Source organism: Penicillium canescens, assembly GCF_028828765.1.
Source record: "Penicillium canescens strain IBT 15451 chromosome Unknown utg000004l_segment0_segment0, whole genome shotgun sequence".
Taxonomy (NCBI): Eukaryota; Fungi; Ascomycota; class Eurotiomycetes; order Eurotiales; family Aspergillaceae; genus Penicillium; species Penicillium canescens.
Genome location: NW_026703966.1, coordinates 3,401,267 through 3,416,435, shown reverse-complemented (window position 1 = coordinate 3,416,435; position 15,169 = coordinate 3,401,267). Strand labels below are relative to the sequence as shown.

Sequence of the window (15,169 nt, the reverse complement as noted above, 5' to 3'; positions counted from 1 at the left end):
GGGAAAAGTGAGAGAACCGCGACGCGCTTCTCCGTTCTGATATTGTTGTGCGGCACGTCGTGGACACATTCCCCCCGATCATGGTTGCAACCTTCTCGCCGCACCGGGACTCGGGCGGCACACTTCATCTACCACACTCGGGGATTCATCACGTCGATGCCAGTTCTGCCATCCGTCAACTGAGGCGCTCGCTGTCGCGTTCCCCCTCCAAAAGCTCCAACTTCTTCCTCAACACGCGTACTCAGTCCCCCTCCAAATCCACCTACATCTCCTCTCCGTTGTCACCATCACGACGCGCCCCTCAGAACAACTTTGTTCTCTTCCCATCTTCGCATCAGTCTCCTCTCGCCGTGCCTTACCCCCCTAGTGCGAAAATCTCCAGGCCGGCCATGCGTCGCCGCACGTCACCCCGCAGTCCGCCAAAGCGCGTTCTTAGCGTGTCAACAGACGGCGGCAACGCGACTCCAACTCAACCGATATTGATGCCTGGCGAGGAAAATGCTCTGACGCTCAACGATCTCGTGCCAGAAAGCACCACCCCAGACAGTCCTTGCTTTATCAACACTCCCTCTGCTCCTCATGGGGAAACGACATTTGCGCCGCGATCAACGCTGTCGCGTATTGAGAAGCGACGAAGCGGGACATTTGGTGCCATCGCGACTGGCAGTCCTTTAAAGCGCAGCGACGGAATCATGAACTTGGACCAGGCATCGCGAGGCAGCCCCTCCGCGAAACGGCGCAGCGTGCACACTCCAACCTTCTCCACTGATTTCAGTATCTTCGATAACGACGATGACGCTGATGAGAACACCACTCCATGTGGATCTCCAGGAAATGATATTCCATCGTTCCCCACGCCAGTCCAACCCCACAGTCCATTCGCAACAATTCCCAAGCGCTCATCTTCTCTGCGACGCTCCACCCTACAGCAACGGGGCGAACGTCCTCTCTTTGGACGACCCAGGGCATTGGGTGATTCACCTGAAGCATCTCCAGCTGGTACGCCATTGACTGTTAGGCCACGCAACTCTTTTGATAGCAGCCTGTTCCAGCCAGGCAGCGAGAACATTTTCTCCCCCCGGCCGCCAGCCAGCCCCCTCTTCGCACCTAACCCTCCCGTCAATACTACCACTGCTCAACCATCTCGGCCTGCCGCTCATCCTCTGTCTCGCACTATCACCCAGTCCTCTTCGGGGTCAAGTCTCGATGATTCTCCTACGCATGAACCCGTTCACAACCCTCGTCCAATGTTCAATTTCTCTAAATCTCTTCCCGCTGGGGCTACTCGTCCAGCTCCCGTGCGCCGGATTACGCGAGAGGATTCATCAGAGAACTTTGCCACCCCCGAGAACTACAAGCTAGTCAAGCCGCTACCAGCGGCATTCATGTCAACCGGTCTTATCTCTAAAAAGAACCGCAATGCTGAGGAGAATGGCCCTGGATTTAACAAGAGTATGCCCGATACACCATGCAAGCGACCTGTCAACCTGTTCGCAGCTGGCCCGAATCCGACAGACCGACTCTTCGATAAGTCACGTCTGGTTCATCAGTCAGATTCTGTCTCCGCTTCGCCATTCAACCCTCCCACTACCTCGCGTCCCAAAGCGGGACCCTTCGCTCGCGGCATGGGCATTTTTGGCAACAATTTCAACCGCCCCGAGGCCTCGCGCCGGGGAAGCTTCGTCAGCATCGATGGCGACGATCTTGTGGCTCAATCGCCCTCTTCCCGACATGACAGCCAACCTCTAAACGACCCCGACTTCCCTCCTACTCCCACCAAGCAACCATTCCTGCCATCTCGCACCTATCCTCCCACCACCAACCAAATTCCGTCCTTAGAACGATTGTCTGAGACTGCCAGTCCGCTACGCGAGAAGTTCCTACAGGCATCGCCTCACACTCCTCGTGACCAGTTCTTCCCTCCTGACCCCAGCGGCTTATCGATCTCTGTGCCAAACGACCAGTCTGTTCATCTAGAGCACGAACTCCCTGCAACACCTACTGGCCCGCGCGACTCTTGGTCATCACTCAGACGTCCCAGTCTGCAAATCAGCGGCTATCATGCCCCGGATGTGGACTCGAGTCTAAGTTCCCGCTTTGACAGCGTCGAGCTTATCGGCACCGGTGAGTTTTCTCAGGTGTATCGCGTTGCAAAGCCTCACGATGCCTCTTTCCCTTCTGTCTTCTCTCTTCCGTCAAGCGAGCCCAAGTCGCCGAGCTCTATGTTACATCAGGTATGGGCTGTCAAGAAGAGCAAGCAGCCATACCTCGGATTGAAGGACCGTGAACGTCGTATCCGCGAGGTGGACGTTCTTAAGACATTAACCAACTGTGATCATGTCGTTTCCTTCATGGACAGCTGGGAAAACAATGGTCATCTCTACATTCAAACAGAGTTCTGTGAGGAGGGCAGTCTGGATGGTTTCTTGGCCCAAGCCGGACTCAAGGCTCGACTTGATGACTTCCGTATTTGGAAGATTCTACTTGAGTTGTCACTGGGGCTGAAGCAGATCCATGACGAGGGTTTCATTCACCTTGACTTGAAGCCTGCCAACATTCTGGTCACCTTTGAAGGTACCTTGAAGATTGGCGACTTTGGGATGGCCGCACGTTGGCCTGCAGAGGAGGGCATCGAGGGTGAAGGCGACCGCGAGTACATTGGACCCGAAATCCTTATGGGCCATTTCGACAAACCCGCCGACATCTTCTCCCTTGGTCTCATCATGTTTGAGATCGCCGGAAACGTTGAACTCCCAGACAACGGAGTATCCTGGCAAAAGCTCCGAAATGGTGATATCAGTGATGTCCCCAGCCTGACTTGGAGCACGGAGACTACCAGTATCTTCCGTGATGCAACTGGCAACCCTATCTCGGATGGATCCTCCTTCGAGGAGCTTTGTACCTCGGATCTTGGTGACCACGGATTTGACGACGATTTTCTGACAAGTCGCCAACTAAACCAGCCCAAACCACAGCGAATTGCACGCAGTGGTGAGCTAGTCGATCCGCCCAGTTTCATGGTTGATGCCAACCACCCACAGGCCTTGGATGGAATCGTCCGCTGGATGATCACCCCCGAGCCTCAGCACCGTCCTACGGCCGACCAAATCCTGGAGACCTACGGAGTGCAATTTATTAACCAACGACGCCGCGCAGGCGCCACCGTCTTCGAGGGTAACTGGGGCCCCGCTGACGAGATCTTGGCCGAAGATGCCGAAATGATCGATGTGTAATTTATCTCCCTTACAACCATTGTGCATATGGAGGTGTTCCATGCTTTATTCCCCGTTCTTTGTTTCCTTTGTCACCTCGTTTTTCGGCGTTCGATCACACACTCGGAGCATTTGTTTCTTTCTATCTTTGATGCCATGTTTTCACGTCACGACTTTATCCCCTCCTACCCCAGGCTTCACGGGCGAAGCTCTGGGGGTTTTCTCATTTTATGGGCTGGACCTTGGACCTTTTCTGATCCTTGTATATGAATTGGGTCTAGCGGCCCTACCTGGGGCAGTTTGCACGAAAGTCATGACGCGGTGGAGTTTGAAGGGTCTTTACCCCGGAATTTTCTTTTTCAGCGTTGGAGTACTTTCTCCATTCGATTGACGAATGATTTTCTTTTTTTCCCTTTTGTACGATTCATAACTAGCATTACAAGATGCCAGAAAATGTACCAACAATCACAAGGTGCTTACGGCTCACTCTGGGGATGGGGAGGTCTTCTTTGACTGTTCCGATCTCTGTCGTATTCCTTCCACTTGTCTTGTACTTCTCCTTCCTTGGCCATGGCACATCAGCCACTGACGATTCTTTGGGTTGATCTTGATCTGGTGTTGATCTGGTACGGATCAGATATCATCCTGGTGGACTTGGAAACATCACTGCCATCTTTGTTTTGCTTTTTATCTCCTTTGCTTTTTTAATGACCCTGACGACCCTTAGCCTGTCTGAGCGTGGTCTCTTCTAGTTTAGTCTGTTTGGTTGGCTACCTTCAAATGTCTGTATAGCTTGTGGAATTATGAACTGAAATGACCTCTTACGTCTAAGTATGCTTTACTCCTATTATAAGTTGCAGCTACTTGAGAAGAGTATGTACTTAGGTATGTTTGTTGTTTAAACCCTGTTGATAGGATTTTGGAAGTATGTTTCGGTCTTATGCTTCAATATCAGCATTGACATTGAACATACATATTTTGATCTGGATATATCTGAGTATCTCTTTGTGCTAATTTTTATGTATGAATAGGTAGCTAAGATAGTTGCAGTGATAGTAGTGATAATATTCTAGATTTCTGATGTATGAGTAAATGTTGTAAAGTTGGCGTAAAAGCTGAAGGATAAACTGTTTCGTAGTCGAAATATATTTCCGGGGCGGATCGCCACAGATTTTCTTGGCGGCCGCAGACTTCTCCCAAATCGAACTGCCTCATAACTTCATTAAAATAACCTTCCGTTTTATCCCATTCCGCATCCTCACTGCAAGCCCCGAGCTTGGTCTATCGCGTTAATACGTGGTCTGCATCATGCGCCCCTGCGCCTAAGCCGCATTGACGACACCACACCGTACCTGTACCTAACACAACCCAGCTCCCCGCCGGAGCCAAGCTATTTTAATTTGCTACAAAAAGACCCGAAGACGAGATCGCACATCATGGACAACAAAACCTTTGTCTCAGACTCCCTTATCCGTCTGACTGGCGCGTCTGACCCGACCGTCATCGATTTCGTCCTCGCGACCGCCAGCTCGTCGAAGTCGCCTTCCTCCCTCCAAGACACACTGATATCCTTCCTCGACAGCCCGGAAACCAGCTCGACTGACATCGGTGCATTTGCTCGAGAGCTTCATGGCCGCCTGGGCAAGGGCGCACAGCCCAGCGCATCGTCCTCCAAGCCTGCAGCTTCAAAGGAATCCTCGAAAAAGAAGTACCGTTTATTGGATATGGGCGAGGATCAACCAGACCCGGCCGCTTCTCTAGGACCTACAAACGTCGAGGCAGATCGGGAGCGACGGAGAAGACGGGACAATGACCATGAGAGGAGCAGAGAGAAGCGAGACTCCGAAAGGAATCGCGCAGCCAAGGACGATAGCCGGAAGCGAGATCGAAGTCGAGATGCAGAGAGTCGTGACCGGCCGCGCACGAAGAAACTGCGTAAGAAGGACTCCGATGACTTTGAGGACCGATGGGGTGACGAGGAGATCCCGGAAGACGAGATGTACCCCGAAGAGGTGTTCGAGGAATCTGCCCCGAAGCGCACGAGACTCGACGATGGCTTTGCTTCCCCTCGTTCCGCCTCTCCTGCAGACGATGTCGATCCTCGGACTCAGGAAGAGATCGATCGCCAACGAGACCTCCGTGAACGAGACGAGTTCGCGAAACGATTGGCCAATAAGGATGACAGCAAAACGAAAAAGATTGTTGAGGATCGTACGCGCGACGGCGAGGCTGCACGTCGGCGTGCCCTGGGCGATGATGCTAGAGCGCGGGCTGAGATGATGCCCGATCTGCGCGAGAGATCTCGACAGGAATACTTGAAGAAGCGTGAAACCGAGCGATTGGCGCTACTACGACGACAGGTTGTGGAGGAAGCCGCGGAGTTGCGCGAGAACCCGAATCTCTCGTAGGGAGAAGGAGGAGTTTGCGCGCAATCGCGAGGTTCTTCGTATCGCCGAGGAACGGCTCCGGATCGACGACCACCGCGATGGATACATGATGCCGGACGACTACATTACGGAGAAGGGCAAGATTGACCGAAAGAAGAAAGAGGATGCTCTGTACAAGCGGTACGTTGAGCGCGATGAACTAGGTCAGGAGCGGCATGTCACCGAGCACGAGGAATGGGAGTTGGAGCAGTCGGCGAAGGCCAAAGCACAGATTAAGAAGGCCGAGTTTGTTGATGAGGGAGACTATGAGTACGTCTTCGACGATTCGCAGCAGATCAACTTTGTCATGGATGCGAAACTCGAGGGCACGCAGAAGCCAATGACAAAGGAACAGCTGCGGTTCAAGGAACAAGTCGACGAAGCAGAGAAGAAGGCTTTGTCGATGGAGGAAACCCGCAAGAGTCTGCCTATCTACCAGTTCCGCGATCAGATCATCCAGGCAGTCCAGGACCACCAGGTTCTGATCATTGTTGGTGAAACGGGTTCCGGAAAGACAACTCAGATCCCGCAGTATCTCCACGAGGCCGGATATACCAAGGATGGGTTGAAGATTGGCTGTACGCAACCACGTCGAGTGGCCGCCATGAGTGTGGCAGCTCGTGTGGCCGAGGAAATGGGCACGAAGATTGGAAATGAGGTCGGATATGCTATTCGATTCGAGGATAATACGAGCGACAAGACTATCCTGAAGTATATGACTGATGGAATGTTGTTGCGAGAACTGTTGACAGAGCCGGACCTGAGCCAATACTCCGCGCTCATGATTGACGAGGCCCACGAACGGACTGTACCTACAGATATTGCTTGTGGTCTTCTCAAGGATATCGCCAAGGCACGGCCTGACCTGAAGCTGCTGATTTCCTCGGCAACGATGGACGCCCAGAAATTCCAAAAGTACTTCGATGATGCGCCTATTTTCAACATCCCCGGTCGTCGATACCCAGTTGACGTACACTACACTTCACAACCGGAAGCCAATTACCTGGCTGCGGCCATCACTACGGTGTTCCAAATCCACGTCACCCAAGGCCCGGGAGACATCCTTGTGTTCCTGACGGGTCAAGAGGAAATCGAGGCCGCCGAACAAAGTTTACAAGAAACGGCTCGAAAACTGGGGAGCAAAATACCCGAGATGATCATTGCTCCTATCTACGCCAACCTGCCATCAGAGCTACAGACTAAGATTTTCGAGCCTACTCCACCCAAGGCGCGGAAGGTGGTGCTTGCCACTAACATCGCCGAGACCAGTTTGACCATCGATGGTATTGTCTACGTGATTGACCCTGGCTTCGTGAAGGAGAACGTATTCAACCCACGCACAGGCATGGAGAGTTTGGTGGTCACACCCTGTTCGCGGGCCTCGGCCAACCAGCGTGCCGGTCGTGCTGGACGTGTTGGACCCGGCAAATGCTTCCGTCTCTACACCAAGTGGGCGTACTACAACGAACTGGAGGAGAACACCACCCCAGAGATCCAACGTACCAATTTGAACGGAGTGATTCTCATGCTCAAGTCACTGGGTATTGATCAACTGCTCGATTTCGACTTCATGGACCCGCCGCCTGCTGAGACAATCATCCGGGCACTGGAAATGCTGTACGCCCTTGGAGCACTCAACGACCGAGGCGATCTGACTAAGGTTGGTCGCCAGATGGCCGAGTTCCCGACGGACCCAATGCTCGCCAAGGCGATCCTTGCATCCGACAAGTACGGGTGCGTGGAAGAGGTACTCTCAATCATCTCAATGCTGGGCGAATCCAGCGCGCTCTTCTTCCGACCTAAGGATAAGAAGATCCACGCCGACAGCGCACGCAACCGCTTTACCATTAAAGAGGGCGGTGACCACCTTACTCTCCTGAACATCTGGAACCAGTGGGTGGATTCAGACTTCAGCTTCATCTGGGCCAAAGAAAACTTCCTCCAGCAGCGCAGTCTGACACGAGCACGCGACGTGCGCGATCAGTTGGCGAAACTGTGTGACCGTGTCGAAGTGACCGTCAGCACCTGCGGCTCCAACAACATCGTGCCCATTCAGAAGGCCATCACAGCCGGCTTCTTCCCCAACGCAGCACGGCTCCAGCGCGGCGGTGATAGTTACCGGACTATCAAGAATGGACAGTCGGTGTACTTGCACCCATCTAGCACACTGATGGAGGTGAACCCACGCTGGGTGATTTACTTTGAGCTGGTGCTTACCAGTAAGGAGTATATGCGCAGTAATATGCCGTTACAAGCAGAGTGGCTGGTTGAGGTTGCGCCGCATTATTATAAGAAGAAGGACTTGGAAAGTTTGGGGCTGGAGAAGAAGACGACCAAGGGACAAGGAGCTGCTGGTGAGAAGAGCCGAGAGTAAATGTAGGTTGAGTCTACGCTCTGGCCTTGCAGTGGTCTGTATTCTTGAAATATCGTATTTATGTAGCAATCTCTTGTGATTAACAATATCCCAAGCCTTAGCCAATAACTGGTTAGAGCAATATAGCATAGGACAAAGACTAAGCGAGAAAGTAAAAGACTCAATCCGAAAGTCCATTGAGTGTCTCATAAGACAGAAAGATGTCATGCCTGGAACGGTGAAACCAGAGGGACTCCATCGATGCTAGTTTTATAATAGTAAGAGCAAGCGTACTCTGAAGACAGTGGCATACGTCGAGCCACCAACCACCCCCGAGAACATGATACATGCAAGTCACAACCTTTGACTTCTGACTGCAGTCATGTTTGATGATTTACCCTCTGAAATACTCCATCTAGTTGCCCGCGATCTCCGCAGCGAAGATCTCAATCACCTGGCCACCGTACGGCTCACACTATGTGTTGGATATGTTGCAAAAGGCTGCTCTTGAGGAGGAACCAATATTCCCTTATCTCGAGGAAGCCTTTGGAGTTTGGGGCAATTCAAAGGGCACATTCCCATCCTGTTGGAATTCAGAGAACGCATTCCCATCCCATTAAACGCAACCATTTTCCAAGTTCCCGTCCATGCGCGAAGTGTGCTGCTACATGATGACAAAGTATGACAATGGCGATTCTTCCGAATCTGAGAAATGAGACACCCTCTCGCCACAATGCTCGAATATAACCGACATCGACCTCCAAGAATGCAATTCTGTGGAGGGGATGCGTGAATGGGTTCAGGCCCGCAAAGCACTGAAATCATTCCGGTTTATCCATGGTTCACGAATAGTCTCCGACGATGACTTTCAGCCACGGAAACTCTACCAATCGCTTTCGCTCCATAAGTCGACGTTGGAGTGTACCTGGGTTGAGGCTCACGATGGCACCATCCATCTGGATATCGAGGACGAATGGATGGGGCATTTCGCTGATTTCACTGCTTTGGAGCTCATTTGCACTTCCTTACCCAATCTTGTGGGCCTTGCTGAGCACAATCTACTCGTGCGAAATCTTCGGCATGTTCTTCCTTCCTCGTTGGAGACATTATGTACGTCTGCCAGGGAGGACGAAAGCTTTGATGGAGCTATAGACCAGTTGGGGGAATTAGCTGCCTCGGAGAGCTTCCCAAAATTGGCTGCGATACTTATCGAATACTACCCGCTCAGGATGCCAGAGAATGTTGCCAGGCTTAAATGGTTGAAGCTGAGGTGTCAAGAAGCTAGTATTCTGTGTCTTGTTCGTAGCTCAAGAGCGTTTACACATGGACTTAAGGAGAGGATGGGATTAATTTGGCCCTGTAATGAGGGTAACATGCTTAGAAGACATACGTAAGAAATATCCAAGAAATGAGGCATTACTTGCTGATATCAAGAGACAATCGAAGTATGAAGTATAGATATCTGCCTCAGGCACCCACCAATCACATCCCACCTAATTCCAACCGCGGCAAACAACTCAACCTCGGTTTCTCCGCTTTCTCCCCAGACTCCGGATTTTATACGTCACTCCATTTCTTTCTCTTCTTTCTCTCTCTTCACACTATCCAACATGTCTCAATCATTCACCCCCGCCGACGTTGCCTCCCACAACTCTGCCGAGAAGGGCCTCTACATCATCGTCGATAGCAACGTCTACGATGTAACCAACTTCATCGACGAGCACCCCGGCGGCGCGAAGATCCTCAAGCGCGTAGCGGGCAAGGATGCCTCAAAGCAGTTCTGGAAGGTTAGTTATATACAACCTCCCTCGGCACTATCCTCTTTGTTCTTGTTGTCCTCCTTGCTTTGTTCATGTTCTCGCTCTCGGATCGGCAATCGACCGAGTCGTCGGCTATTGAAACCAAACATATACTAACACGCACCGTTAATAGTATCACAACGAATCCGTGTTGAAGAAGTACTCGCCCAAGCTGAAGATCGGCGAGGTCAAGGAAGCCGCGAAGCTGTGAATATCATTTTGGAAATACTATACAATGTGCAATATGGAAATAGATGATGGGGTTGGGGGCTGGGGGCATCAACATCGGCCCACCGGATTACAGTTGTGCCCGCATACGCTCTGACCCTGGTGGCAAGCCAGACTTTCTGTATTTACTCTGCTAGCGAAATATACCCGCGATTTCGAGGTTTCATATATGCGATGAACACATATACATTATGCTAATGTGTCTGGGAAATAGATCCCAGGATCCAGTAAATGGATGAGATGCCAACAAGAACAAGAACGCCTTTCTTTCCCCCGCTGCACGAGGATTGGTATCCGATCAAATCAAAATGGTATCAACTCGAAAGTGACAAATGGTAAAAGGCCGACGATAAATGGCGAAAGATGCAGAATGACAAGTATGAGGTAGATGACAAGAAAAAAAAAAAAAAAAAAAAAAAGAAATGAAACCTATGTGGCAGCGACAAAACAGGGTGTAATGTACGTATGTCCAGCCACGGTGTACAAGACACAGATAGGCCGCAGAGAGAAGATGTGGCGATCGACCTGCGCCAACAATAGAATTTTTGCAAAGAAGGAAAGAGAATAATAGACAATAGATATAAGGGAAAGAATAGGTATAAGGTAAAAATGAAGGAGAAAGAAAGAAGTTAAAGATTAGAATCCTCGAAATGGATCATCAGGCCGGAAAGACATCTCGCTGTCGTTGATAGAAGGCGTATCAAACTCGTAGCGACCCTGGCTCCACTGACTAGAAGTCTTGCGAACATGGCGCGGACGCTGGCGCGGGGGCGGACGATTAATCTGCTCAGCGTGGTGATCGATGAACGCCTCCATGCGGACAGTGCCCATATCGAACATGTTACTCTGACCCGCACTAGAGGCGCGGCCACTGGCCTCGGAGGTCCGGTGACTGACACTGCTGCGGCGGCTCCCGATGCCTGGTTGGAGACTCGGAGGTGGTATGGGCGGGAAATAGACTTCTGGGGAGCCAACTGTCGTCCCGCTATGCGAGGAAGGCATAGTGCCTTGACTGGAGAAGCTGCGGAGAGCGTGCAGGGCTGGAGGGCGGGGCGCGGTGTTACTGCGCTTGCGGTTGTGGGAGAAGCGGGGGACATGTGGTGCGTCGGCGGCGAGGTCGATGCTGCCGCCTGGGACTTCAGGGACTGGTGCAGGTGCGCTGGCGCTGTTGAAGGAGCGTTTGCCCTTTGGCACGGGGCGAGGCCGACCCTTTGCGACGCGAATAGAGTCACGGATTGGATTTCTGCGGAGCGTGGCTGTTGGTGGTGTTGGGGATCCTTCTTGTTGTGGGACGGGAGGTAGGGCTGCTAGTTCTTGTAGGCCTATGGATGAATGGCTTAGGAAAGATAGGGCTGTTAGCCAGACGTAGTGTCGTTCGATGGTCAGAGCTGTGAACTTGAGAGCTCGCTGGGGTGTTAGCACCAGGATGGATCGGTTGAACGGAGTCCCAGAGCCGGTGCCCTTTGGCATAGGGTTGTCGTCTTTGACATCTAGCACTGATTGGATGGTGACTGCGAAATCATATTAGCATGGTTCAATTCGACTGATCAGATATGGAAACTGACACTTTCGGCCACTCTTGCCCAGCAAGGCAGGCCCGCTGGTGGGCTGCTTGCTACTCCACATAATGGAGCCTTCATATGGTGCAAGCCAAACCCATCGCTTATGTCGCACCCCACTGCTCGTGATGTTCGCCGATACCTCATCGGGATTCTTGCCTTCCCAATTATCCTTGGTCTCGCCCATCCCGAAAGATTTGCGTCGACGGACATATTTGAACATCCATTCGCCCACCATGGTTTGGGCAATGGCATCAACAACACTGGTGGGCTGAACGCCACTAATGGAATCCTTCCTCTCATGGTCCTGTCGCTCATGGGTACTCCAATTATTAGACGGAATAGTACGATGAGAGGTGCGTCTGTGAGCTGCACGTCGCTCGCGGGGTGCCGTGATATCATCAAACGGCATCGGCGGAGGTCGATAGAGCGGACTGTCAGGAGCAAAGGAAGAAATTGATCGTGTTGGAGAAGATCTGTTGTCTGGCCGCTCTGAGAGCTCCGACTGTGACATTGCTGCCGCGGAACGGACTCGGCGGAGTGTTGGTCGCCGGGCGAGGGGTTGGCGACCACGATCCGAGAATTGCCTACCAGCTGAGCGAGTCGGACTTGGGGGCCCGTCGCTGCCGTTGAGCGGAACTTTGCGTGAGCTCAGGCGAACAGGAACGGGGAATGGTGGTGCAATGCTTGAGGTTACACTGCCGCTGTCGAGACTTGGCTCACTGGGACTCCGGGAGCGGATCTTCTGGTGCGCAGCAGTACCGCTAGAGATCATGGCCATCTTGCGCATTCCTGGTTGGCGACTACTAGAGGTGGTCGTGCTAGACCGCCGGGTGGCCCGCGAAGGCCCGCGGCTAATATCAGGCGGCCTTGAGTCGGGGTCTGATAGCTGCTCGTCAATTTCAGGGAGAGCCATGTCGTCCAAACTAGGTCTTGACTTCGCATTAACAAGCTTGCCGCGGCTGACAGTGTATGAAGCGAATGGACGATGGAGGAGCTCATCGTCAGTGAAGACGTCACGCTCAATATGATGACCTTCATCATCGCTGTTGTGGTCAAAGCCAGCAAAGAGACTACTAGATCGGAACGGTCGACGAATTCCGGACACAGCATCCTCCGAGAGCGGACCGTTGTCATTGTTATGGCCAGGGTAGGCTTGCACATGGTCTGACACGGGTGCCCTTGGAGGCTTCACTGGACGTTCTGTGGCCAAAGTCTTTTGGTTTCGCTTTGCGGACCGTGGTGGAATTGGGGGAACAGGGTATGCCTCGATGCTTGAATCCCGGGTTTCGGAGCGAGGCAGAATATCTGAAATGGCAGATGGAAGAAGGCTCGCTGGCAATTTGACCGGGCGTTGGTCGATACGAATTCCCTCGGTTTGAATGGAGACGGACCGGCTTTCAACAACTGGGCGGAAGTTGGCTTGACAAGACACATTCTTGGTTTGCGGTGGGAGAACGACACTGTTTCGAGGCGAAGGGGGCTCTGAACCAGGCGGGTGAATCGCGATCATTGGAATGTCCATCTGAGACGGAACATCATTCGGTGACAAGCTAGGACGCTTCTGGCTGGGGACATTTAGCTCTGGGACAGGATCGGTTTGGGTGGACGTCGATGCCATTTGCACCGGCTCTGGGGTATATTCGAGAGATTGTGGTGGCGAGTCTGCCACCTTGGGTGTCCAAGGAGGACTGGGTAGTTCGCCCATGGTTTGACAAGATGTAGAGACCATTTCAGCTGCGATGGTGAGCGTGGAACCATCCTTCATTGCAGGCATGTTCACACCATCGTCGTCGTTCGGGCCCGAGAGTGCTTCCATGGACTCAGGGACACCATTAACCTCGAACTTAGGAATCACTCTAGGAGAGGGCGGAGGCGAGTACTGAATGCCCATATCGCGGTATTCAACTGCGATCTCGTTCAACTTCTTAGGGCTACCGAGCTCCCGAGCACGGAGCTCTGTACCATTGGCAGAACTTGAGCTTTGAAGGGAAAGACCCAAAATCTTCCTTGCCTTTGAAGCCACAGTATGGGATGCCTGTGAGTGAACCGATGCTGGGCGTTCCTCAGGCAGAGCCTCGGGAGAGGCGGGCCTATCATCGTCATCAGATTGAACGAAATCGTCCTCTTCATCGAATGCCAATTCCTCTGCCAGATTCAAGCCTGAATCATTCTTGGCGCCACGCGCCATACTCATCACAGAGTACCGCACATTGTGATAATTGACCGCTTCTTCATCCTCGTCTGAGCTCACAGTGGTTACACTCGTGCGCCGGCGTCCCACGCTACCAGATGTGATGCTAGCTGTGTCGCTTCCTTTAATCTTATCTTGAGCAATTTCACCGTTCTCGCTCGGCTGACGATGGAGGGCTCCAGCTTCCTGGGCGGCTGCGACTTCATTCAAGACAGTCTTCAGTCGGCCCTCCACCACGTGGACCTTGTGCTCCAGAGCGCGGCGTTCACCGGCCCAGGCCTCTTGATCGCGCTCGTACAATGATTGTGTTCGCTCGACCTCCTCTTCCCGGCTCCGAGCTTTCTTCTGCGCCTGCTCGAGTTTCTTGCGAACATCGCTGATGTTCTCGACCGCTTCATCGCGCTCTCGGGCAAGCTCCGTGAGTGCAGATGATGTCCCACCTTCCAGCAGTTGAATTTGGTGTTTTAAAGATCGTCCATCCCGAGTCGCTTGCGACAAATTCGCGGTTAATGTTTCATTTTCCGTCCTCGACTGGTCCAAGCTCTCTTCCAATACATCAATTGCCTTGGTTTTGCTTTCTATATCGCGCCGCAATGAGAGGATTTCTGATACAAGAGATGCATGAAGAGTCGGTGTGATCCTGCGGGGATCAAAGGGCGACAATGTATCTTCAATGATATCATCATCATCACTTTGTCCGCTATGTCCGTCCGGCGAGAATGCGGGCGTTGGCAGGCCAGGTGGGGAGGAAGGTGGAGGGGAGGAACCTCGCCGGCGCAAAGAGGGTTTCGATCTCGATCTCGGTTTCGATATAGCGCGAGGTCGGGATGGTGCTGGAGAAGGGTGGGCCATGGAGGCCGAGGACTGCAAGTCTGTGGCCATCTCTTTCATGTACTGGCTTCAAACCATTACCCGGGCTTCGCGATTCCCTGTGCTAACCAGAGCACGTCACGCACCGGATCCCACAGACTACCGTAGTTCCACCATCCGAGTGATAAACGTCGGTGTTGCTCGTATGATATTGCCTCCACTCGATGTTCATTGACCAGTTCGCGAGTCTCGAAATGAGGGGAGTATTCAACGTGGGACCTTGTAGAACTCTGTGGAACGAACAGGTCAGCCACGGTTACAACGCAGATGCGGGATGCAAGCTTGAGCGTGATGAGCCAATGCCGAACATTGGGATATGCACGGAGGAGATAACACATACAATATCAAAGATCGAGAACAGATCTAACAGTAACCCGTCTAGCAGACGAGTAAGATTGGACTTCAGGATAGTGGCCGATCCCGGGGAGGATGAGGAAGAAATGAGATCAGTCCGAAAGATGCGGCCTTCGAGAAAGGCCGATCGCGATCACCGTACAGGAGGGGGCAGTGGTGAGCGCTCAACAGCCA

General features: G+C 52.5%; 5 protein-coding genes across 5 annotated transcripts; 4 read left to right on the top strand and 1 right to left on the bottom strand.

The window, feature by feature from the left end:
• Positions 1–80: 80 nt before the first annotated feature.
• On the top strand, positions 81–3,233 carry N7446_006650 (tyrosine protein kinase SWE1; the record flags this gene model as incomplete). Its single annotated transcript, XM_058515397.1, has 1 exon — positions 81–3,233. One exon carries the CDS (start codon positions 81–83, stop codon positions 3,231–3,233), a length of 3,153 nt encoding a protein of 1,050 aa, XP_058372575.1.
• A 1,415-nt stretch (positions 3,234–4,648) lies between these two features.
• N7446_006649 (uncharacterized protein) lies at positions 4,649–5,620 on the top strand (the record flags this gene model as incomplete). Its single annotated transcript, XM_058515396.1, has 1 exon — positions 4,649–5,620. The coding sequence occupies one exon, from the start codon at positions 4,649–4,651 to the stop codon at positions 5,618–5,620; it is 972 nt and encodes a 323-aa protein (XP_058372574.1).
• An 85-nt stretch (positions 5,621–5,705) lies between these two features.
• N7446_006648 (putative mRNA splicing factor RNA helicase (Cdc28)) lies at positions 5,706–8,012 on the top strand (the record flags this gene model as incomplete). The annotated part of the gene is made up of 1 exon (XM_058515395.1): positions 5,706–8,012. One exon carries the CDS (start codon positions 5,706–5,708, stop codon positions 8,010–8,012), a length of 2,307 nt encoding a protein of 768 aa, XP_058372573.1.
• Positions 8,013–9,601: 1,589 nt separating this feature from the next.
• Positions 9,602–10,001, top strand: N7446_006647 (cytochrome b5-like heme/steroid binding domain-containing protein; the record flags this gene model as incomplete). Its single annotated transcript, XM_058515394.1, has 2 exons — positions 9,602–9,778; positions 9,924–10,001. 2 exons carry the CDS (start codon positions 9,602–9,604, stop codon positions 9,999–10,001), a joined length of 255 nt encoding a protein of 84 aa, XP_058372572.1.
• A 166-nt stretch (positions 10,002–10,167) lies between these two features.
• Positions 10,168–14,653, bottom strand: N7446_006646 (putative nuclear migration protein; the record flags this gene model as incomplete). The annotated part of the gene is made up of 2 exons (XM_058515393.1): positions 10,168–11,529; positions 11,584–14,653. The coding sequence occupies 2 exons, from the start codon at positions 14,651–14,653 to the stop codon at positions 10,655–10,657; spliced, it is 3,945 nt and encodes a 1,314-aa protein (XP_058372571.1). The 3' UTR covers positions 10,168–10,654.
• Between the last annotated feature and the right edge of the window lie 516 nt (positions 14,654–15,169).